The sequence below is a fragment of the Dreissena polymorpha genome, chromosome 9, assembly GCF_020536995.1.
Source record: "Dreissena polymorpha isolate Duluth1 chromosome 9, UMN_Dpol_1.0, whole genome shotgun sequence".
Taxonomy (NCBI): Eukaryota; Metazoa; Mollusca; class Bivalvia; order Myida; family Dreissenidae; genus Dreissena; species Dreissena polymorpha.
Genome location: NC_068363.1, coordinates 25,588,064 through 25,612,796, shown reverse-complemented (window position 1 = coordinate 25,612,796; position 24,733 = coordinate 25,588,064). Strand labels below are relative to the sequence as shown.

At 35.9% G+C, this 24,733-nt stretch overlaps 2 protein-coding genes and 1 long non-coding RNA gene across 9 annotated transcripts in view; 1 reads left to right on the top strand and 2 right to left on the bottom strand.

Moving 5' to 3' along the window:
- Window positions 1-6,578, top strand: part of LOC127843705 (uncharacterized) — a 253,090-nt gene extending 246,512 nt beyond the window's left edge. For 4 of the 7 annotated variants that reach the window (XM_052373440.1, XM_052373438.1, XM_052373437.1 and 1 more), the window contains one exon: window positions 3,581-6,578. In XM_052373440.1, coding sequence (XP_052229400.1) covers window positions 3,581-5,916 — 2,336 coding nt within the window. In that variant the 3' untranslated portion in view covers window positions 5,917-6,578. The remainder of the gene's footprint in view (window positions 1-3,580) is intronic. The other 3 variants (XM_052373441.1, XM_052373442.1, XM_052373439.1) reach the window with 1 other exon arrangement.
- The window catches only part of LOC127843721 (uncharacterized), a 238,962-nt gene extending 225,435 nt beyond the window's left edge, over window positions 1-13,527 (bottom strand). Inside the window, exon 1 of the long non-coding RNA XR_008032301.1 lies at window positions 10,457-13,527. This is a non-coding gene — a long non-coding RNA (uncharacterized LOC127843721). The remainder of the gene's footprint in view (window positions 1-10,456) is intronic.
- Window positions 1-24,733, bottom strand: part of LOC127843709 (endonuclease/exonuclease/phosphatase family domain-containing protein 1-like) — a 560,124-nt gene that overhangs the window by 513,746 nt on the left and 21,645 nt on the right. The gene's annotated exons all lie outside the window — the stretch shown is intronic.

Sequence of the window (24,733 nt, the reverse complement as noted above, 5' to 3'; positions counted from 1 at the left end):
TGCGAAAAATCTTACGATTATGCTTAATGCAGCTAATGTCCGCCATCTTGAAATTTTAAGTGATCGATTTATAGCAATGTTAAGCACTGCAGTAGCATATTGTAAAGCAATATGTTAACCGAATTATATATTGATTACATATTTGCTAGGTTACTGGTTACTCGTTTACATTTTCTACATTCAAACGATATGTATAAAGCACATTTTATTATATGTGCAAAACATGTACATGTTTTCGGACTGTCGTATTCGGATACAGTATGATTCGTCAATTTTAATTTATTTTCGACGTTCTTGATAACATTTTTATAGAATGACTATACACATGCGGTGATACGGATGGTATGGTTGATAATATTTCGCATTGTAATCACCAGAAATTGCAACTAGAAATACTACATAAAAAAGTACAATAAGCTAGGTCACGGGGTGTCCCCAATAGGGACTCGGCCCTTAATCCCCGTTGGGGTCCTGCGGTCCCAGACACCTATATGTTTGTACATTGATGTTTCGGTCCTATGAATCCCAGTCCGGTCCTGCAAGTTATCTAAGACTACCGGACTGGATGTCCCGTTGACTTAAAATACTTTTGGGAATGTCTGAATCAGAGCTAAAATTAATTGAATTAATATTAGCACAGACTACTGTATAATTGTCATTCATTGACACAGCAGTATAATATAAATGCAACTATTTACAAAAACGTAGATTATACAATTCTAATACATAATTCTTACAGAAAAAGCATACTTTTACCCATGTTTACAATGAATCAATTCTATCACTCAGCAAACGTCACATTCGTTGAGTTCAACTTGGCGTCTTGTGATGGATAAAGCCTTGTTCAATACGAAAGTTGAATGAATTGTCAAAAGGAAAATCGAACAAATCATAACAACAATCGATTCGAACATGTAAAATTTCCTCTTTTAGTAGAACTCCAATCCACAATCGTACACAATAGATCATGCACAATCAACGCAGGATTTCCGTTACAGTATTTTCCCATGCCCTACAGAGATCTTAACATAGATAAAGGTTTAAATTAACTAAAATGATGTTGCGCTCGTAGATTTCGTAGTCTACGTTCGGTTCTCCGAAATATCGGTGCATACGCCGCCATATTTATGCTAAATTACTGAGTTACGTGAGCCTTTGAGCACACGTAACATTACGTGCAAAAATACGGTAAACGTAACTTTACGAAGTTTATAGAAACGCTACTTACTGAACATTTTGCACTTACGCATGATTTTTGAACGTACGAAATTTTAAGAAACGGTCCCCTGGTCAAGACATTGTTGTAATAATTGTTCGAATATTTATTTAATGTGGGCGGCTCGTAAGGAAACATGACAGCACGGTGGTTTGGCAGTTTTTATAGTATGGCTATAGTGAAACCGCCTCAACACTAGAAGTCGCATTTTAGTCCAATTATCATGAAGCTTGACTAGAATATTTTGTGTTATGATGTATCGGCTTAATAAAAACAAAGTGTTCCGGTGACCTGAAAAATGAATTCATTAAGAGGCGGGCAGGTTCCCTTAAATTAACTTAGTGAAACCATGGTAACGCTCTTGTGGCCATACCTTATGTTAAGCCTTTATTAAACTCTGTCAGAACATATCTTCTAATGATATCTTAGCTTAGTTGATATATTTCCGGATCTTTAACACGAATGGCCGACTGAAGGTTGAGCATTTTCCCTCATATGACTGTAGTGATAAATTATCGATGCTCAAGCCGATTTGTTTTTCAAATTACATGACATTCGGTCAGAACATACGTTCTTATGACAGCTGAGTTCGAAACTTGTTCGGGATTGTTGAAAAACTAGAAAAACTTGACCGCCACTCTTCATTACACTTATTCAGAACATTTTGAGAAGTAAGAGCTAAACAGCTCAAAGTGTCAGAGGAACAATGTAAGCATTATGCCTAATAACATTAAGTTTTATTGCTGTTAATCTTCTCAAATTGCACCGTTTACGTTGTATTTTGACAAAAAATAATATGTTTGAAAACGTGTCGGGATTTTTGTAATTTGAAATGTCATATTCTTTATACTCGGCATTAAAATCGAAATAGTTCCAACGTGATTTTAAAACTAATTTAAATAATCAATGTACCGTTTTAATTTGAAATCAAATTCTTCATTTTCTAACGATAATGTTTCGTATTTTCAGTATGAGTCTCCGATGTTTGTGTTATTTCGCTGACGCATTTATATAATTCATTCATTTTTATTCTGTGACCGAAACTAGAAAATGCTCTTGTTGTCAAACAGTGCATGTCGATGTATGGTGATATCTTACACATGTCTTATATACTTAATAACACAATTCAACGTGTAACTACTTGGTTGTTTTTATTTCTTATGTTTTGCTATTTGCATATGGTATTCTTTACTTAATGACTATTCTTAACAAACTAATATCTACGCTTTATATTATTTCTTAAAATCCAGCTCAGAAGCCATAATAAATGTTTCAACAAAAATAGTGTTATGCCGGAAACTCTCGAGAAGTTTACCGTCAAAGGGAAATTTCACAATAACAATAAATTATAAAGATCCACAAGGTTTAAACTCATTTGTTAGCTATATAATTCAACTTCACTTCAGCAAAAAATAATTGAAACATACAAATAAATGTTATTGACATTAAACCATTTATGCCTAGCGTCTAGAAAAAATGCCTTGCCAAACAGCGTACACCAAGATGAGACGCCGCATGATGCGGCGTCTCATCTAGGTCTGCGCTGTTTGTTTAAAGGAATTTCTGTAAAAAAATATTCTTTATATAGAAATACATATAATAGACATCCCTAATTTTGGAAATAAATTAATCCAATTTAGAAGGATGGTAGAGTCCACTAGGCATAAATGGGTTAAATACTAAAGTGAGCTAACAAAACGTTTGCAAACACTTGTCTATTACCCTACAGAACGAAGCATTGTTAATGCAAATTAGCAGATTTGCAACCTTATTGCACTTTGTAGATATGTTCAATTGTTGGCATTTAATTATAACAATCTTATCTCGTTGCAGTAATTTTGATTTGTATGGCAGTAGGAACGGTATACTCTGTACGGGAGATAACCGATGCGAGGTGTTTGGTAATGCAAGCTGTCTGGGTTGTCATTTATTTATGCATGTAGATAAGGGAGTGTATCTAAATAGTATATTTTCAATAGTTGATAGAACATTGCCATTGTTAGTTTACAACCTACGGTATATTCATTGTGGATTATATATTGATTTTAAAGATTCATTTATACCAGCATGCATATGACTAGTAATGTGGAACACAACATAGTATGAATATAACACTCATACAAACGTATTGTAAACGTGTTTGCAAGTTGGGAATAATTTACGTGAACCATTCGAAAAAATAAAACTTATAGTATTGAATATTTTAAGCTAAACAACACTACAATAATACTTCTGATTTATATGTATTATGACGGGATGCGTTCTGAAACTAAAACATTGTTTTTGTTTTAATTATTCAATATTGAACAAATGCAACCACATTTACTATGTATAAGAATTGCTAAAACTTCATTATTTTTTCAGATTCTGCCAGTGTGGGTACATTGGAATTTCCGGTCTGCATTATTCTAAATATTGCCGATCCAACCCAGTGCACAGAGCTTCCACCTGTACTCCCCTCCATCAAATACATTGACTTGACCAGTGTCACATGTTCCTGTACCTGGCTACGCAGTCTGCTTAGCATGATGCTGACACAAAATTGTAATATGAAATGTTATCTGGATGACTGTCACTTAACTGCGTGTGGAGAGGGCGAAGTCAACACATCATACACGACTGGACGCATAGGTTTAGATGTATATCCAAACAAAAGCATATCAATAAGCCTAACTAATGATACCGGTCTGTGGGAGATTCTGCATGGTCTGAGTATTAAGAGTCTGAAACTAGATGGTTGGGTTGTAAAGAGAGGTTGTAGAGTGAATCATGAAAAGTCGTTCTCACAGACGATAGCATCGCTCTCAAAGCTGGAAACACTAGATATTAAAATGGATGAATTGACTCCTTGTGTGTGGGAGGCTCTCCGTGGTCTGAATATCAAGAGTCTGACTCTGAGCAGTAGGAAGTGGGGAGAGTTGCATGCAGAGTCGTTGACTCAGTCGCAATCATCACTCAAGAGGCTGGAAACACTTGGAATTGGTGTGACTGAAGACAGTCCTGGTCTGTGGAAGGCTCTCCATGGTCTGAATATCAAGAGTTTGAGACTGGATGGTTGGAAGGGGGAAGGATTGAGGATAAATCATTCACAGTCGTTGTCTCAGTCGCTATCATCGCTCATGAGGCTGCAAAAACTTGATATTCATGTGGCTGAAGATAGTACTGGTCTTTGGGAGGCTTTCTATGGCCTTAATATCAATAAGCTGCGTGTGTTTTGTAAGGGTAGAGTAAAGTATAAAGAGTCGTTGTCTCATTTGCTACCATCGCTTACACGGCTGGAAACACTTAGTATTGGTGCGGATGAAGCCTGTCCTGGTTTGTGGGAGGCTCTCCAAGGTTTGAGTGTCAAGAGTCTGACTATTAAAGGTGAGAACAAAGGTTTCGAATTAAATCATACAGAGTTGTTGTCTCAGTCACTATCATCACTCACACAGCTTGAAACACTCGATATTAGCGTAGAGGAACAGAGTACTGGTCTGTGGGAGGCTATCCATACTTTGAATATCAAGACTCTGAGTCTGAGTCTTGATTGGATTCAGTGGACCGATTTGCGTACAGAGTCGTTGTCTAAATCACTTTCATCTCTCACACGTCTAGAAACTCTTAATGTTAGTGTGTATGCAGACAGTAGTTTACCTTGGAAGGCTCTCCATGGTCTGAATATCAAGAGTCTAAGTCTGAGACTGAGTCTGAGTGAGTATCGTAAATGTAAAGATTTGCAAGCAGAGTCGTTGTATCAGTCATTAGCATCGCTCACACAGCTAGAAACGCTTAGTATTACGTTACATCCAAAACGCCGTGGTCTATGGAGAGGTATCCATGGTCTGAATATAAAGAGACTGAGCCTGAAGAGTAAGGAGTGGGGAGGTTTGCATAAAGAGTTGATATCCTTGTCACTTTCATCGCTCACACAGCTGGACACTCTTTGTATTGAGATGCCGTGTGATAATCCAGGTCTGTGGGAGGCTGTACATGGTCTGAATATTAAGAGTCTGAGTCTGAGTGGTTTGTGGAAACGTACTGGAATTGACGTGAAGCATACAGTGTCGATGGCAAAGACACTTGCATCGCTCATACATCTAGAAACACTAAGTATTGATGTGGAGCATGAGAGTCCTGGTCTCTGGGAGGCTTTCCATGGTCAGAATATCAAGAGTTTGAGTCTGAGTGGCGTGCGTAAATCTTCCGGTATTGATGTGAAGCATGCGGAAACGTTTTCTCAGTCGCTATCATCACTCACACAGCTGGAAACATTAGCACTACATGTCCATACATACATCGCACTGCAGGTACCTCAATCATTGAAGTATTTAAATATCTACTCTGACACAATGCTACCATCCAAAGTGCGCGAACTGGTGGACTCACTGGCTATATATACTCATTCAATTGGGATTAAGCTAGAATTTGGTTGTGCTTCTAGTATTGATCCCCCAGAACGAATCCCAGTTCAGGAATACATTCCATTTCAACAGGAACTTGCTGCACGGAAAAATGTTGCAGTAAAACGATTCCGAATATATGAATGGCCTGATTCTGCCGGTTATGCCATGTCTGTACGTGACATTGGTGATGTTGATGACGCTGCTTGCGATATCCTTGAAGATGATGTTTATAAAAAATTTGCTAAATATATCGATCGTTACATAATCAATCGAATTTCAATACTCATTGAGATAAGTCCAGGCTCAATATCTTGAATTAGTGTTTGTTTTTGATGAATACTATATTAATATGAACCTGGTTGTATATTAAATATATATTGTACCAATTGAAACTGTTTTGCCATGTGGCGTATAATACTTTTTTATGTTGTTTTCTCTACACATGAAATTGAGCTATAACATATACTAACTTAATGTGTTGTTGACTTTTCGACGATAGGTGTTACAAGAAAATATGGTAGAAACACATTATCTTCCTATTTCAAAACGGTCTTAGTCTAATGTATGTTGACATTCATTCACATTATATACATATGCTCATCTCAATTTTAAGAGATATTTCGCCGAAGCTTTTCTCTTATATGTAGTTATTATTAAAATCAACACAATTGTGTAAATACGGCTCCTAAGTCGATAATGCCGTGAGATTCAAATCAGCGAACAACATAATGTTAATTTTTGCTACCGAGCAAGTGACAAACTACTAAACGAAATAAAACTGTAGACAGATATTATGTTTATGCTTTGTGTCAATGTTATTGTATAAGTTTAAATTCAATGTATGCCTTTGTTTTAATGACTTATACAATTTGGAACATGTTGATACAATTTTATTAGTGCGCTTTTAAGCATGTACATGTTCACATAATTGTCAACGCATTTGACTTCACCTATAAATATTAAATATACAAGCTTTATATTTCTTCTTTAAAAAATATATATTTCAAACTGCTTGATGTGTTCAAATGAATCATATTAATATGTTATATATGCACTGTATGCATAGTGCCTGCCATGATGATCATTTTTAAAAATAGTTTCCTTTAAACATCGATAATGATAGAGCTTTGTTTTCAGATGTAACAAGAAAAAAATATTTTTATAATAAAAAAACATTTGTCCGTAGTTCTATGCTCTCAAATAATGTAGTTTTATAAATGAACATGTCTATTTTATTAATATTAACCAGTAGCGGCAGTTTGGGATTACTCAATTGTTTAACGTGTGTTGCTTTTAAATTGATTGTAAAATAAGTATCGCCATTGGTTAAAATAAAAATAAACATGTCTGGTGAAGATCGGATGAAAACTACTTGAATTAAAAAGCGGACACCATGGTTAATTTGTAAAACTAACTAAGTAACCCAGCGACCTAGTTTTTGACCCGGCATCACCCATATTCAACATTTACCTAGACATCATCTAGATACAACTTCTGACCAAGTTTGGTGAATATCGGATGAAAACTACTTGAATTAGAGAGCAGACACCATGCTCAATGTAAAAAACGCAATAAGTGACCCTCGTGACTTAGTTTTTGACCTGCCATGACCCATGTTCGAACTTGGTCTAAACATCATCTATATACAACTTCTGACCAAGTTTGGTGAAGCTCTGATGAAAACTACTTGAATTAGAGAGCGGACAACATTCTGAATGTATAAAACGCACTAAGTGACCCCGTGACCTAGTTTTTGACCCAGCAAAGCCCATGTTCGAACTTGGTCTAAACATCATCTATATACAACTTCTGACCAAGTTTGGTGAAGCTCTGATGAAAACTACTTAAGTAACAGAGCGGACACCGTGCTCAATGTTAAAAACACACTAAGTGACCCCGTGACCTCATTTTTAACCCAGCATGACCCATATTCGTATTCGACCTAGACATCGTCTAGATACATCTGACCAAGTTTGGTAAAGATCGAATGAAATCAACTTGAATTAGAGAGCGGGCACTTAATCCGGAACGACCGACCGACAGACAGACCGACCGACCGACCAACAAGGTCACTGCTATATACACCCCTAAACTTCGTTTGTGTGGGTATAAAAATAGCATTGTTGGCGTTGACTTTGTTATTAACAATAATAACTCTTAGCGTGATTAAGTTGATGTTTCACTGACGATGTTGCTGAAAGATGCTGTTGCTGTTGTTATTGCTGCTATGGTTTCTGCTTCTGATACCGATGATGATGATTCCGACGACGACGAAAACGGCGTCGACGATAAATACGACGGATAAGGATGATGATGATAATGATGGTGGTGGTAGTTGTCGTGATGATGGTGGTGGTGATGATGGTGGTTGTGGTGGTGATGATGATCATGCTGCTGATGATATTGTTGCAGCTACTGCTGCTGATGATGATGAAATGATGTTGCTGCTGCTGATGAGGATAATATGGATGAGGATACAGATGATAATGGTGATGCTGATAATGATTGGGATGAGGATGAGGATAATAATGCTGCTGCTGATTATGATGACGATTAATCGAGGAGTATTCAACAATTGTTTTTCTTTTATGCGTTCTGGTGGTTTATAATTGAAATAAAACTGGCATTCTACTGTTTCGAACAGTGAAAATTAACAGTGAAAAATATCAATATTTTTCACTGAATGACTGTGCAATGACATAATTTTTTTGACAAAATGACGTCATATCTCCAGCGATATACTCCAGTCAGACTCTTTTACAATGTAAATAAACGGTGAAAAAAAGCATACAATAAAAATAACATTTGTTGGATTCGATGGAATATCGATTTTAATTCACTCTTTATCATAGAAAATATATTTTTGGTTGCGCCACTCGTGAACATATTATTTTATATGGGCCCTCGTTAAACAAGGGCTGTTTGTAAAACCTGCATGCCCCCCATATGGGCTGTCAGTTGTAGTGGAAGCCATTGTGTGAATACGTTTTTTGGCAATGTGACCTTGACCTTGTGACCTGAAAATTAATAGGGGTCATTTGCGAGTCATGATCAATATACCTATGAAGTTTCATGATCCTAACCATAAGCATTCTTGAGTTATCATCCGGGAACCATTTTTCTAAGTTGAGTCACCGTGACCTTGACCTGTGACCTAGTGACCTGAAAATCAATAGGGGTCATCTGCGAATCATGATCAATGTACCTATGAAGTTTCATGATCCTAGGCATAACATTCTTGAGGTATCATCCAGAAACCATTTTACTATTTCTGGTCACCGTGACCTTTAACCTACTGACCCGAAAATCAATAGGGGTCATCTGCGAGTCATGATCAATGTACCTATGAAGTTTCATGATCCTAGGCATAAGCGTTCTTGTGTTATCATCCGTAAACCATTTTATTATTTCGGGTCACCGTTACCTTGACCTTTGACCTAGTGACCTGAAAATCAATAGGGGTCATCTGCGAGTCATGATCAATGTACCCATGAAGTTTCATGATCCTAGGCATAAGCGTTCTTGAGTTATCATCCGGAAACCATTTTACCATTTCGGGTCACCTTGACCTCTGACCTAGTGACATCAAAATCAATAGGGGTCATCTGCGAATTATGATAAATGTACCTTTGAAGTGTCATGATCCTAGGCCTAAGCGTTCTCGAGTTATCATCCGGAAACCATCTGGTGGACGGACATACGGGCATACGGACTGACATACGGACCGACATGTGCAATACAATATACCCCCTCTTCTACTAAGGGGGGCATAATAAAATTGATATCCCATCGAATCCAACAAATATCCTCTATATATTAAAGGCAAACTTTGAGCATTTGTTCATAAAAATATGTATTAATACAATTCGATATACACGCGTGTTTTACGACAAGGGAGAGCAACCAATAAATAGAAATTTCAGATACTAAAATTTTATATTGAAGTTCGCAAGGTGTATGATATCCATGATGAAAATGACACAGTTTTATTGTGAATGTATATATTAGGATGATGTTTGTTGTGAATGATGTGTTTTAAAGATATGAACATTACCCGCTTGGACCTGGTTAGAATACCGAGGGAGAAAGTTCGAAATAAATAAATGTGCCTATAAGAAACATCAAATAATGTTAGTAAATAATACTACAAAAAAAAGCTTTTAGGACTATTTACAAATACTTGAAAAATGGTCATTTCAAATAATATCAAAAAAGTAAATGGTTTACATTATTTATTATTAGTCTTTATTTAAATAAATAATAACATTTGCGTTTAATAGAAACGAATAAGCATACATTGCCAACATAATATAGTGTCACAAAAGACACACATTTATATATTACAAGATTTAGAAATTAAAATTAAAAAGTGTTTTGGCAAATTGGTTTTGTACACTGTTGTATTTTATGACACATAAAAAGTTTCATGTTACATAATAAACTATGCATTAATATGTGGCAATTTTGTTTTATGAAATTAGCTGTAACCTAAACTTGTTCAAGACAGTATAATGAACATTTGATCTTCCTCATCAATACAATATTTATCAAATGCAATAAGAAATAAGTATAAGGAAAACATGTATACTGAGCAGTCGAGATCAAGAAGACAAAAGGTGGGTCCATACATAAAGTAGTGTACGTGGTATACCCACAGTATTTTCTTGAATAAAAGACAAGTAACAATATTTTGCAATTTGCACTGTCCTTACAAACATTTTCAGTAGGAACAATATGCTGACATTATAAGACTCAATTAAATATAATGCAAACTAATTCTGTTTTACATGTAATGTGTCAGTGGGATTAAAATACACGCTTACATCATCTAAGACTGCGTGGAATCTACCTACACCTACAAAAAACAGCGGAAATTCTTCATACAATTTAAGTTATGTAAGCGGAATTATTTAATTAACTTACAGCGACTTTGACTTTTATCTAGTTTTCCCAAGCTAGGTCTACACGTAAGCTAACAATTCATACAATTTAGGAACAATACCCTAATATAAAAGCGGTGAGCTAACAATTCATACAATTTAGGAACAATACCCTAATATAAAAGCGGTGAGCTAACAATTCATACAATTTAGGAACAATACCCTAATATAAAAGCGGTAGCTAACAATTCATACAATTTAGGAACAATACCCTCATATAAAAGCGGTGAGCTAACAATTCATACAATTTAGGAACAATACCCTAATATAAAAGCGGTGAGCTAACAATTCATACAATTTAGGAACAATACCCTAATATAAAAGCGGTGAGCTAACAATTCATACAATTTAGCAACAATACCCTCATATAAAAGCGGTGAGCTAACAATTCATACAATTCAGAAACAATACCCTAATATAAAAGCGGTGAGCTAACAATTCATACAATTCAGAAACAATACCCTAATATAAAAGTGGTGAGCTAACAATTCATACAATTCAGAAACAATACCCTAATATAAAAGTGGTGAGCTAACAATTCATACAATTCAGAAACAATACCCTAATATAAAAGCGGTGAGCTAACAATTCATACAATTCAGAAACAATACCCTAATATAAAAGTGGTGAGCTAACAATTCATACAATTCAGAAACAATACCCTAATATAAAAGTGGTGAGCTAACAATTCATACAATTTAGGAACAATACCCTAATATAAAAGCGGTGAGCTAACAATTCATACAATTTAGGAACAATACCCTCATATAAAAGCGGTGAGCTAACAATTCATACAATTTAGGAACAATACCCTTATATAAAAGCGGTGAGCTAACAATTCATACAATTTAGGAACAATACCCTAATATAAAAGCGGTGAGCTAACAATTCATACAATTTAGGAACAATACCCTAATATTAAAGGGGCCTTTTCACAGATTTTGGCATTTTTTAACTTATTCATTAAATGCTTTATATTGATAAATGTGAACATTGGATCGTAAAAGCTCCAGTAAAATATCAAGAATAAAATATAAAAAAGGAAAAGAACATTGCCCGGAGCAGGTTTCGAACCAGTGACCCCTGGAGTCCTGCCAGAGTCCTGAAGTAAAAACGCTTCAGCCTACTGAGCTATTCCGCCGACTACACATACTAAGCGTATTTTATACCTTATATAAGCAATCTTCGTAGTTTCACAAAATTTAACGAAAAAAACAGAACACTCCAAATTATTCAATCGTTTCGCGTTGCAACGCTTTATAATTTTTAGGTTTTAAAATCGTCAAAAGATGCATATAATGGCTATATTAGAGCATGGTAAATGTTCAGTATTACTGTTTCCTCACAAATTTCATAACCAAAACGAAAATTTGCGAATCTTAAACATTGTTTTTCAATTTTGTCAATTTACCAAAGCGTGAAAAGATCCCTTTAAAGCGGTGAGCTAACAATTCATACAATTTAGGAACAATACCCTAATATAAAAGCGGTGAGCTAACAATTCATACAATTTAGGAACAATACCCTAATATAAAAGCGGTGAGCTAACAATTCATACAATTTAGGAACAATACCCTAATATTAAAGCGGTGAGCTAACAATTCATACAATTTAGGAACAATACCCTAATATTAAAGCGGTGAGCTAACAATTCATACAATTTAGGAACAATACCCTAATATAAAAGCGGTGAGCTAACAATTCATACAATTTAGGAACAATACCCTAATATAAAAGCGGTGAGCTAACAATTCATACAATTTAGGAACAATACCCTAATATAAAAGCGGTGTAACTGAGTGAAGTTTGTCTAATTTTAATAATAGTGACATAGACTTTAACCCAACTGGCTTGAAATGGAATCCAGGTAGGGTATGTACGCTGGGTATACACTTCCACAAATCTTCAGCACATTATCTCAATCCAATCATAAGTAATAGATCAAAGAACATAAACTGTTGCTGCTTATTCTCAAGTTTTAGATGCATAAATATTGGCCTATAACTAATGGCCCCTAATTTACTTCTGAAGATTGAAATTTAATAAAAGCAAGAGAAACTGTCGTCCCTTATTAGCGCTTGTAGACTTCATAAGACTCATCTGGGACAATCCTATACGCACATGTATTGAATCCATATTTTTCCAAATCACAGCTCAAGTATGTTTATATGAAGTCACTTTCTAAATGCAGGACACATTCTGTTAGGCATATATATGTAGCATTGTCCCAGAATTATCTATATCAAACTCTAATTTTTATTTAGCAATAACAAACAAAAGCAAAATACAACTACATTATTGAAAATCATATTATCTTAAAGTCCTACGGTATATACTAATAATAAACACCTTAAAAAATGCATTCTACTTGTTCTACTTGAATGGAAATGAACCCAAATACAAGTTTATCCCGATACATACTTTTGGCTATTGCTAGACGCTCATTTAATACTAATGTTAATATTGTTCAAAATGTATACAATTAATTTAAACAGACAAAAACATGGTGGTCTATGAAATATTCCCAAATGTAACAAAACATTTCATTTTAATCTATAAAAAATTCATACAGGGAACTATATATATATTATTACAGATTTCAATAAGACATAATATCATTTATAAATATTAAATACACAGGATCAAATAAATGATGACAATTATGCATTAAACGGATGCTTCATTAAAAAAATTGCATTTTCCGCTCTACACTGCACTGCATAAAATTAAAAATTCACAATCGAAAAATGCTATCATAAAATATTTTGATTATTAAATTATTAAAATGGAGCCAGTAATAATACAAACTGGTGAAATTCAGCAGAAATGCTATATCAAATTTTAAACAACAAAACCTTGTTCATAGAGCGTTTTACTATAACAAGGTACACACAAACTACTAAAAAACAAAAGTGGCATTCACTATTTTCCACATTCCCAAGAATGGTGAAATTCAGCAGAAATGCTATATCAAAGTTAAAAGAACAAAACGTTATCAAATGTTGATAATATTATAAATATAATTTGTTTTGTGTATTCAATTATATTAACACAATCTAATTAGTATTGTAAGCTATATTGAAATAAGAATTATACAAAATATTTCTGACATTAAAGCAAAACTTTTAAGAATTATAATTACCGGTAGACATTCACGTGTAAGTAATAAAAGATGGTTTATTGGTTCATATGTTGTGAATAGAGCGTTTTACTATAACAAGGAACACAAAATCTACTTAAAAACAAATGTGGCATTCACTATTTTCCACATTCCCAAGAATGGTACACCTAATGTGAAATCAGCAGTACATCAAAACATAAAATAACATCAACATCTTCAAACTTCATGTGCCATAACATGTTGAACAAATTTGCTAAATAAATTGTTAACATTTGACCAAGAGAATATTTCTGATATTAAAACACAAAAATGTTCAATTGCTGGTTAATTTTGTCTTATGAGTTTATTATTGGCTTCCATTTTAAAGTAGTTTAAATGGCGATTTTCACAGCAATAACATAATGAAAAGTGTGGAATATTTTCACTGTTTACTGTTTGAAGAATTGCATCACCAATTCGATATCAGTGATGTCTGTCACATAACCAGAGTAACATGTGTAATATTCTAATCTTTTACAAAACATCAGTCAGTCAGTGCAAATTTAATAGCCTCTGGTCCGATCTTCAGGTCTCCAGTGTCAAGGTCACGGCCCGTGTAGAACTGGGCCCACACTGGGCAGTGGTCATTCACGACCCCGCCCCACGTCCAGCCCTTAGGGATCCAGGGACTGGACAGGCCCTCTCTCACGACGTCACATTGACCTGTACAGGGGAATAAAATATATAACCATAAAACCGTCTAAAACAACATTATCGTATACTTCTGATAATCATATTCACAGATTTTAAATCGGAAATGAACAAACATTAACAAATTATCTCCATATGTTAAGCTTTTCAACAATTAGTTTGCATATTTACTGTTGGATTGTTTGCGGAAATAATGGCATCAACATAATTAAATCTCCATGGTTTGACAATATGATACATTTATGTTCACTTGAGAATCAGGAACAAGAACTTATTGATAAACATTTTCATTGATAAACATACTTAATTCAATCGATATTATTCACCTATTAATCAATGGTAAGCAAAGTTTAAATAAGCAAATTCAGTGAATTGATATCCCCCCGCCATTATGCTTCTGGACACAAAAGTAATATATCTGACACTCAAAAAAGGATTTTTTTCAAGATACAAAGGGCCATAACTCCATTATTAACAGATGGTGTACAATGCCATTTGGCGTGCATCATCCTCTTATCCATATACATACTCATTCAATGAAATCCGCCAAAGCACTTTCAAGATATGGCTCCGGACGGACGGACAGAAGGGCGGACGGACGGACAACACCAAAACAATATCCCTCCGCCTATGGCGTGGGATAATTAACATCAACTGATGGAAATCTTGAACACAAATCTTTTACAATACACAAAGCTTTAAATCAGCAAAATCAAACACAATATAACAACAATATTAACAAGCACATTAGCAGGTAAATATGTCAAATCAGAGACGCCAGTAATGGACAAGATATGAGGAGTGATAGCAGACAACGAAGTGCAGAAGAAGAGATGGATCGAGCCATTCCAGGAGCAGGACCTGACAGCCAAGAACTCTAACGGCTTACATCTAGACCAGTGTGGAGTTACTCTACACACTCTTCAGCATGATATCATATCATAACTGACAGTGACCTTGACCTTTGACCTTGTGAACCCAATTTAAATATGGGTAATATACTGTCCAAGGCCAATGCACACAGGAAGTATCAAGCCAATCAGTCAATTCATTTAGGAGTTATTGATGGGAAATGAATTTTACACTTGGTGTGATAGTGACCTTGGCATTTCACCTAGTGGCTCCAATATCAATAGGGGTCATCTACTGTCAAGGCGAATGTACATGTGAAGTATCAAGCCAATCTTTTATTCATTGACGAGTTATTGATTGGAAACGAATTGGTCTCCCGACAGACAAACCGACTGACATCAAGCTAAACAATATAAGTGTGATAGTGACCTTGATCTTTAACCTAGTGACCCCAATTTCAATAGGGATCATCTACTGTCAAAGGCCAATGCACATATTATGTATAAAGCCAATCGGTCCATTTATTGACGAGTTATTGATCGGAAACGAACTGGTCTCCTACAGACAAACCGACTGACATCCAGCAAAACAATATAAGTGTGATAGTGACCTTGATCTTTAACCTAGTGACCCCAATGTCAATAGGGATCATCTACAGTCAAAGGCCAATGCTCATGTGAAGTATAAAGCCAATCGGTCCATTAATTGACGAGTTATTGATCGGAAACGAACTGGTCCACCGACAGACAGACCGACCACATCCAGAAAACAATATAACCCTTCTTCTTTGAAGGGGGGCACATCATATTATATATTAATTTTCTTTAGTTCCATAATTTAAATCAAGCGACTAACCTTTGGTATCTGCAGACAGGTTAAAGTCACCAAGCAGTCTAATATAATTTTCCCCTGCAATGACAGAAGGAAATTTAAATATTGTAGTTGTATGAATATTTACAAGTTATATTTGTCAGGCCAGCTAGCTTGGTTGGTAGAGAACAGGACTACTAACCCGAGGATCAACAGTGCATTTCCCGGTCCGCTCACATAACTTGTGTTGGAACTAGTCTTTTAACCCTTTAACTGACATTCTTTCCTTCCGGAGCTTCAAGTAAGGTAGGTGTCAGTTAATGGCTAAATTGTGTGCACTTTGTACTGATAAAGCAGCAAATCCATGAAATGCAAATTAAAGGCTATGTTTATGTAGTAATATGGAATTGAGTATTCAACGTATAATCATTGCAACTGTTATTGTTTGTTAAGCATTAATTTTAGGCTGATTTTAGTGGAATATAAATATTCAACAGACGTTGTTTATAAATGAAACAAGGGCTGTTTGTAAAACATACATGCCCTCCATATGGGCTGTCAGTTGTAGTGGCAGCCATTGTGTGACTACGTTTTTTGTCACTGTGACCTTGACCTTTGACCTAGTGACCTGAAAATCAATAGGGGTCATCTGCCAGTTATGATCAATGTACCTATGAAGTTTCATGATCCTAAGCCTAATTTTTCTTGAGTTATCACCAGGAAACTCACTGTGAACTTGACCTTTGACCTAGTGACCTGAAAATTAATAGGGGTCATCTGCCAGTCATGATCAATGTACCTATGAAAATTCATTATCCTAGCCGTAATCATTCTTGAGTTATCATCCGAAAACCATTTTACTATTTCGAGCCACTGTGACCTTGACCTTTGATCTAGTGACCTGAAAATCAATTGGGGTCATCTGCCAGTCATTATCAATGTACCTATGAAGTTTCAATCCTAGGCGTAAGAATTCATGAGTTATCATCCGGAAACAATTTTTCTGTTTTAAGTCAATGTGACCTTGACCTTTTACCTAGTGACCTGAAAATCAATAGGGGTCATCTACCAGTCATGATCAATGTACCTATGAAGATTCATGATCCTAGAAGTAAGCATTCTTGAGTTATCATCAGCAAATCATTTTACTGTTTCGAGTCAATGTGACCTTGACCTTTGATCTAGTGACCTGAAAATCAATGGGGGTCATCTGCCAGCCATGATCAATTTACCTATGAAGTTTCATGATCCTAATCGTAAGCATTCTTGATATATCATCCAGAAACTATTTTACTGTTTCGAGTCACTGTGACCTTGACCTTTCACCTAGTGACCTGAAAATCAATTGGGGTCATTTGCCAGTCATGATCAATGTACCTATGAAGTTTCATGATTCTAGGCTTAAGCATTCTTGAGTTATAATCCGGAAACCATTTTACTATTTCGAGTCACTGTGACCTTGACCTTTGACCTAGTGACCTGAAAATCAATAGGGGTCATCTGCCGGTCATGATCAATGTACCTATGAAGTTTTGTGATCCAAGGCGTAAGCATTCTTAAGTTATCATCCGGAAACCATCTGGTGGTCGGACCGACGGACCGACAGACATGTGCAAAACAATATACCCCCTCTTCTTCGAAGGGGGGCATAAAAAGAAGAGGCAGAATTCAGAAAGTTGGATGTGGGATGTAGTAATTGTTGAGGAGAGGTAAGGGCAATATGTTTGATCCGGATCTATTACTCTGGTGAACTAAATATTGTTTTGCCTCAAACAAAACGCCCCATAAAAATTGCTCTATACCTGGCAGAGCGGTCCTAATGGTCTCTATAAGGTTGGGGATATTGTCAATCTCTGCCTGCAGTCGACCGATGTCCTCATTCTCCAGACCGGTTGCCTTCAGATGTACACTTACCAGTGCGCAGTCAAAACCGCTGATCTGTTGAATTATTTTATACCATATTATTTTTAGATTTCATTTTAAAAGTTTCTACCACGTAATAACGCAATCAATTTACCAGGGACCCTGACAAACCATCGTGCCCATAGGATGCAGCAAAATTTAAATCAAAACAGTTCTTTGCCTCAAATAAAAAGTATTTTTGTCTTAGAAATACAAATGGAAATAGGTCAGTCATTTCATTGTATCATATCACTTGAATATTTTTAAGTTGAGTCATTTTGTAGTTGATTTTGTCATTTAAGAATGTTTGAGTCCTTTTGTAGTAGAACTGGTAATTTTGTAGTGGAGCAAGTCATTCTGTAGTTGACCTTGTAATAATGTAGTTGAGCTAGTAATCATGTAGACGGTAGGTAATTTTGTAGCTTAGTGAGAAATTCAGTAGTTGACCTAGTAAGAATGTAGTTGAGTTATTAGTAATTTTGTAGTTGCGTAGGTAATTTTGAAGCTAAGTAAGTCATTTTGTAGATGAGCTAGTCATGTTGTAAAATTAGTGAGTCATTGTGTTGTTGAGTAAGACATTGTGTAATGAAGTAAATCATGGTGTGGTTAAGTAAGTCATTTTGTAGCAGAGTAAGTCAATTTTAATTGATTTATTTATGTTTCACTTGAACTTATGTTTTAGTTCAGAAACAAAATACAGTTGAGAAAGTCATGTTGTAGCTTAGTAAGCCTTTAGTTCAGTAAATCAGTTTGCAGTTGACATAGCAAAGTTGTAGTCAAGCCAGTCATTTTGTAGATAAGTAAGCCTTTAGTTGAGTAAATCAGTTTGCAGTTGACGTAGCAGAGTTGTAGTCAAGCCAGTCATTTTGTAGATTAGTAAGCCTTTAGTTGAGTAAATCAGTTTGCAGTTGACGTAGCAAAGTTGTAGTCAAGCCAGTCATTTTGTAGTTGAATAAGTCATTTTGTTAAAGCCGACTTAAAATCTCCCCAGCGTGGGAACGTTCTAAAGGTCTCCTCCAAAGATACCAAGAACTGGTTCTATCCAGGAAAAGGACTCAAAAGCAATACAACTAAACAAAATAGGTTTAAACTAAAGTAACATGAAACTCTTTGCCCATAAACAACTCAACACTTCAAGTAAGCAATAAAAGATGGTGCATATTTTCATAGAAGACTACACAACCTTGAACGTAGCAATGCAGGGTCGTCTAGTGAAGGGTTTCTGTTTCTGTTTCTTGTCCATAGCCAGGAGGGTAGAGCTTACAAGGACAACGCCCTGCATTTCATCATACAGGAATCCATTGTACTCGTTACTCTGAGGCGAGAACAAAAAGAACAACAATGAAATATAAATTAAACAGGTAAAGTACATGTAGATCAGACGAGAGGGCCTGAAGGACCCAAAGTCGCTCAACTGTGATACAAAGGAATTTACTTGTTATGAGAAGCCCACGATATCATAAGAACAAATATTCTGACCAAGTTTCATGAAGATTGAACTATAAAAATGACTTTTAAAGTGTTAATAAAGCTTTACTATAGCCATATAAGGAAAACTGCCACTCCCCTGGCGGCCATGTTTTTCAACTGACCGGAACCATTTTCAAACTCAGACGAGATATCATAAGTACAAATGTGTCATGAAGATTGGACTACAAATGTGACTTCTAGAGTGTTAACAAGGTTTTACTATATCCAAATAAGCAAAATTGCCCCACCCACTGGCAGCCATGTGTTTTTAACGAATCGGAACCATTTTAAAACAAAGCCGAAATATCATTAGAACAAATTTTCTTACCAGTTTAGAGTGTTAACAAAGCAAAATGTTAACGACATACAAAAGGTGTTCAGGTTACCTAAACAAGTAATCAATCTTGTAATATTTTTACCTATTAATGTCAACAATAACGTATTAATTCTTCAGCAAATCCTGCCAATCCAAAACTAGCAGATTTTGACTAATGTGTTGTGTTTAAATCTTGCCAATAAAAAAAGTAGCAGCATTCGACAATTCTGTGTGTGCTTTGTCTTGCATAAACCTATCTATCTCTTGATTATAATCAGAATCATGCATATAAATCTCAAACCATCTTTCCAGTACTTAAAATATACAATAAATTTCATGATATTCTTGACACCTGCCCATCCGGTACTACAGATGGGGGGAGAATTGTAAGCAATCTTGTTTTGTTTGCGTATATTATCCTGGGATAGCCGTTTTACAAATATTAGATACCAACACTTATGCCAGTAACGGACAACAACTGCCTTTTTTAATCAGAGGTAGATGGAAAATGGTTGTAGAAAGGAAATTAGGACCAACCGATTCCAACGCACACAGATAATTTGATTCTTTCCCTTATAAGTTGCTTAATCTGAGAAATGTCTTTGTCTTTCACTTGTTAATGAGTTGCTGAAGCATAGACACAAAACTTGCATTTGAAAAAAAACACAACATTAAATTAAAAACAAGAGGGCCTGAAAGGAACTGACCTTTTATGTGCAGCCCTTTGATGTCATTTGATTAAATGATCTTACCAACGTTCATGCATAGTGAACACCCTGGCGGTCACGTTTTTCAACAGACCAGAACCATTTTAGCAAACATCCATGATATAATTAAAACAAATATGCTGACGAAGTTTCATGAAGATTGGACAATAAATGTGACTTTAAGAGTGTTAACAAATTTTGACAATAGCCATATAGGAAAAAATGCCCGCCCCCCTGGTGACCATATTTTTCAATCAACTGCAAGAATTTTTCAACTCATCTAAGATATCGTTACGACAAATCTTCTGACCAAGTTTCATGAAAATCAGACAATAAATGTGGCCTGACTAGCCTCTAGAGTGTAAATAAGGTTTTACTGAAGCCATAAAGCCATATAATGAAAAATGCCCCGCTCCCTAATGCCCATGTTTTTCCACCAACGTGAACTATTTTTCAACTCATCTAAGATATCATTAGGACAAATGTTCTGACCAAGTTTCATGATGATCGGACAATAAATGTGGCCTCTAGAGTGTTAACAAGGTTTTGCAATATCCATATAAGGAAAAAATGCCCCGCCTCCTTTTGGCCATGTTTTGCAACCAACTTGAAACATTTTCGAACTCATACAAGATATCATTATGATGAATCTTCTGAGCAAATTTCATGAAAATCGGGCAATAAATTTGGCCACTAGAGTGTTAACAAGGTTTTTCTTAATTCATATACAGTCATATAAGGAAAAATGCCCCGCCCCCTGGAGGCCATGTTTTTCAAGCAATCACAACCATTTTAAACATTGGCCAAAATATCATTAGGACGAATCTTCTGACCAAGTTTCATGATGATCATACAATAAATGTGGCCTCTAGAGTGTTAACAAGGCTTTACTATAGCTATATTATGAACAAGAGAAGTGTTTGTCAGAAACACAATGCCCCTAATGCACCGCTTTTTTTACCTTTGACCTTGAATGATGACCTTGACCTTTTACCACTGAAAATGTGCAGCTTCATGAGATACACATGCATGCCAAATATCAAGTTGCTATGTTCAATATTTCAAAAGTCATTGAAAAACTTTACTATATTAAATTTTTAAACTTTCGACCTTTGACCTTGAAGGCTGACCTTGACCTTTCACCACTCAAAATGTGCAGCTCCATGAGATACACATACATGCCAAATATCAAGTTGCTATGTTCAATATTTCAAAAGTTATTGCAAAACTTACTATATTCAATATTTAATTTTTTGACCTTTGACCTTGAAGGATGACCTTGACCTTTCACCACTCAAAATGTGCATCTGCATGAGATGAACATGCATGCCAAATATCAAGTTGTTATGTTCAATATATCAAAAATTATTGCAAAACTTTACTGTAAGGTTAAAGTTTTGGGACAGAATGACAGACAGAAAGAAAGACAGACATGCCAAAAACAATATACACCCGATCTATCGATCAGGGGGCATAAAAATGCCCCGCCCCCTTGGCGGCAATGTTTTTCAACCAATCGGCATCATTTTCGAACTCGTCCAAGATAACATTGTAACGAATCTTCTGACAAATTTTCATGAAGATCGGACTACAAATGTGGCCTCTAGCGTGTTCACAAGGTTTTACTAAAGCCATATTTAGCCATATATTGAAAAATACCCCGCCTCTTAGAAGCCGTGTTTTTAAAGCAAACGTTACCATTTTCGAACTCATCCAATATATCATTGAGACCAATGTTCTGACCGGATTTCATGAAGATTAGACGATAAATATGGCCTCTAGAGTATTAACAAGGCAAATGTTGACGCCGCAAAACACACGACAGACGACGGACAAAAGGCGATCACAAAAGCTCACCATGAGCATATTGTGCTCAGGTGAGCTAAACATGTTCAGATGTTTTGAGTGTACCTAAAAAGCATGCAAAATGAGGAGAAGAAACACGGAGCAAGGCTACGCAACATGCTATTTTACGCCATATCTTCTCCAATACTTACCATATCCCCACTTAGCAGCCAAGTGCAGTGGAGTCTCTCCCATATCACTCACCATATCCCCACTTAGCAGCCAAGTGCAGTGGAGTCTCTCCCATATCACTCACCATATCCCCACTTAGCAGCCAAGTGCAGTGGAGTATCTCCCATATCACTCACCGTATCCCCACTTAGAAGCCAAGTGCAGTGGAGTCTCTCTCATGTCATTGCCCGCGTTTACATCAACACAACTCTTTAGGCTGTCCAAGAACAGAATGGCTTTCACTGAAATGGACGTAAATGTGGAAAGATTAAAAAAATATTAGCAGCGCTCTGGGAAAACAGGGCTTAATGCATCTGCATTAAGTGTTGTCCCAGTTAAGTGTTGCCCAGTTAAGTGTTGTCCCAGTAAAGTGTTGTCCCAGTTAAGTGTTGTCCCAGTTAAGTGTTTCCAAGATGATCCTTTGCAATCTCCGTGTTAACTGGCGTTTTGCTAAGATATTTCCTTTAGAACAATAACATAAAACGGGACAGCGTCATCCCTGATTAGCCCGTGCAGACGGCACAGGCTAATCTACAACGCTTCATACATATGTATTACGCCCCAATTTCCCAGAGTGTAAGTCAGAGTCAGACAAGAGTGTTTTCTTATTGTTAATACTAATCTCAATATCACATCTAATATGGGGCTTGTCCTCAGCATTTTGGGTATATGACCCGTGAAATTGGGCATTTTAGAATCAATTTACTTTCAATTGGGAAAATTAGTATTGCTTTATTTTTAACTTTTAAATAATTATTGAAACAACTTGCATGACATATAAAATACTTAACATTAAGATATCAGTACAAAAAGTATTGATGAATTTAGCAATGAACAATATGTTAGTTTATAACCCTGAATAACTACTACATTACGGAACTATGCATCATAAGGTATTTCGACAGATTGAACATTATTTGTTAAATTCCTTTATGTACTTCCTCATGTCCATTTTAGGCACATAAATGCAGTGGAATGTTGCCTTCATTGTCTATGGCTCGCACTTAACCCCCAAAATAAACCAAGAGTAACTAAAAATACAAAAGAGTTATAAGTACAAGCGATGCCTTCACAGGTGTGAAGCCTTTCTAACCCTTTACAGGGGTTTTTATCTGATTTTGGGAAAAGGCCTGGCCTTTTTTGAGGGGAAAAAAATCGCGCGAAACGCCAGATTTTGGGGGAAAAAATCACACGAAACGCCGGATTTTGGGGAAAATAAGGAAAGTCTTACATAATCAATTAAGCATATTTTACTGTTTTTAAAACAAATTCAAGGAAACAGAAAATTTAATTATGCAATATTTTTCTTTTTTCTACACTGGATCAGGTTAACTTATATATTTAAAGGTTTTTTTTTTGGGAGGGGAAAATGAAATCTAGGGGAAAATTTACCAGCTGAGGGCAACAAAAAATCGGAGGGGAAAGGGCCGATGATCGGCGGGTCACAAAGAAGGAAAAAAAAACCTGCTTTACCACTAAGATACAGTTATAAGTACAAGAGATGCATTCACAGTTGTGAAGCCTATCTAACCCTTTACCACTTAGTTACGTATTTTAACGCATTTGTAGTCATAAATATGTATGATATGTCTTTGTAAAGAAAGTCTCTTCTTTGCAAAAGTCTAGTTTAAGCGGAAAGTGTCATCCCTGATTAGACTGTGCGCACTGCACAGGCTAATTTAGGACGACACTTTACGCACATTCATTAAACCCCTTAATCACAGAGCATCGCCCAAATATCATGCTTTCATAGTTTTAGTAAGGCTCTGAGGAAAGGGCTCTAGTCTTCAATAATGTTGAAACAAGAAACAGTCAGAGACGGGTGATGCTCCTCAAAGGTTATTTTTGTCACACTATTGCACTTTATATTCAGATAAAAGGAAACCTCTTGAGGGGCATAATTTTGGACAAAATAATACGATGGATGGATTAGCAACTTAAAAATGTCAAAGGGCCATAACTCTCCAAATAAATCATATAACCAGAACTCACAAATAACATGCGCATTTCCTCAAAGTAGTTAAGCTTCCCATAAAGCTTCATTGAATTCTAGTCAGTAGTTGGGGAGAAATAGCCCGGACAAGAATTGCACTATATGTACAGTTTAAAGAAAATTCAAAGGGCCATAACTCTGTGAAAAATCATCTGACCATAACCGGCTGATAATATGCACATCTCCTGTTGGTAGTGAAGCTTCCCATAAAGTTTCATTGAATTCTGGTCATTTGTTGCGGAGAAATAGCCTGGACAAGAATTTCACTATATGTACAGTTAATGGAAAATTTCAAGGGCCATAACTCTGTGAAAA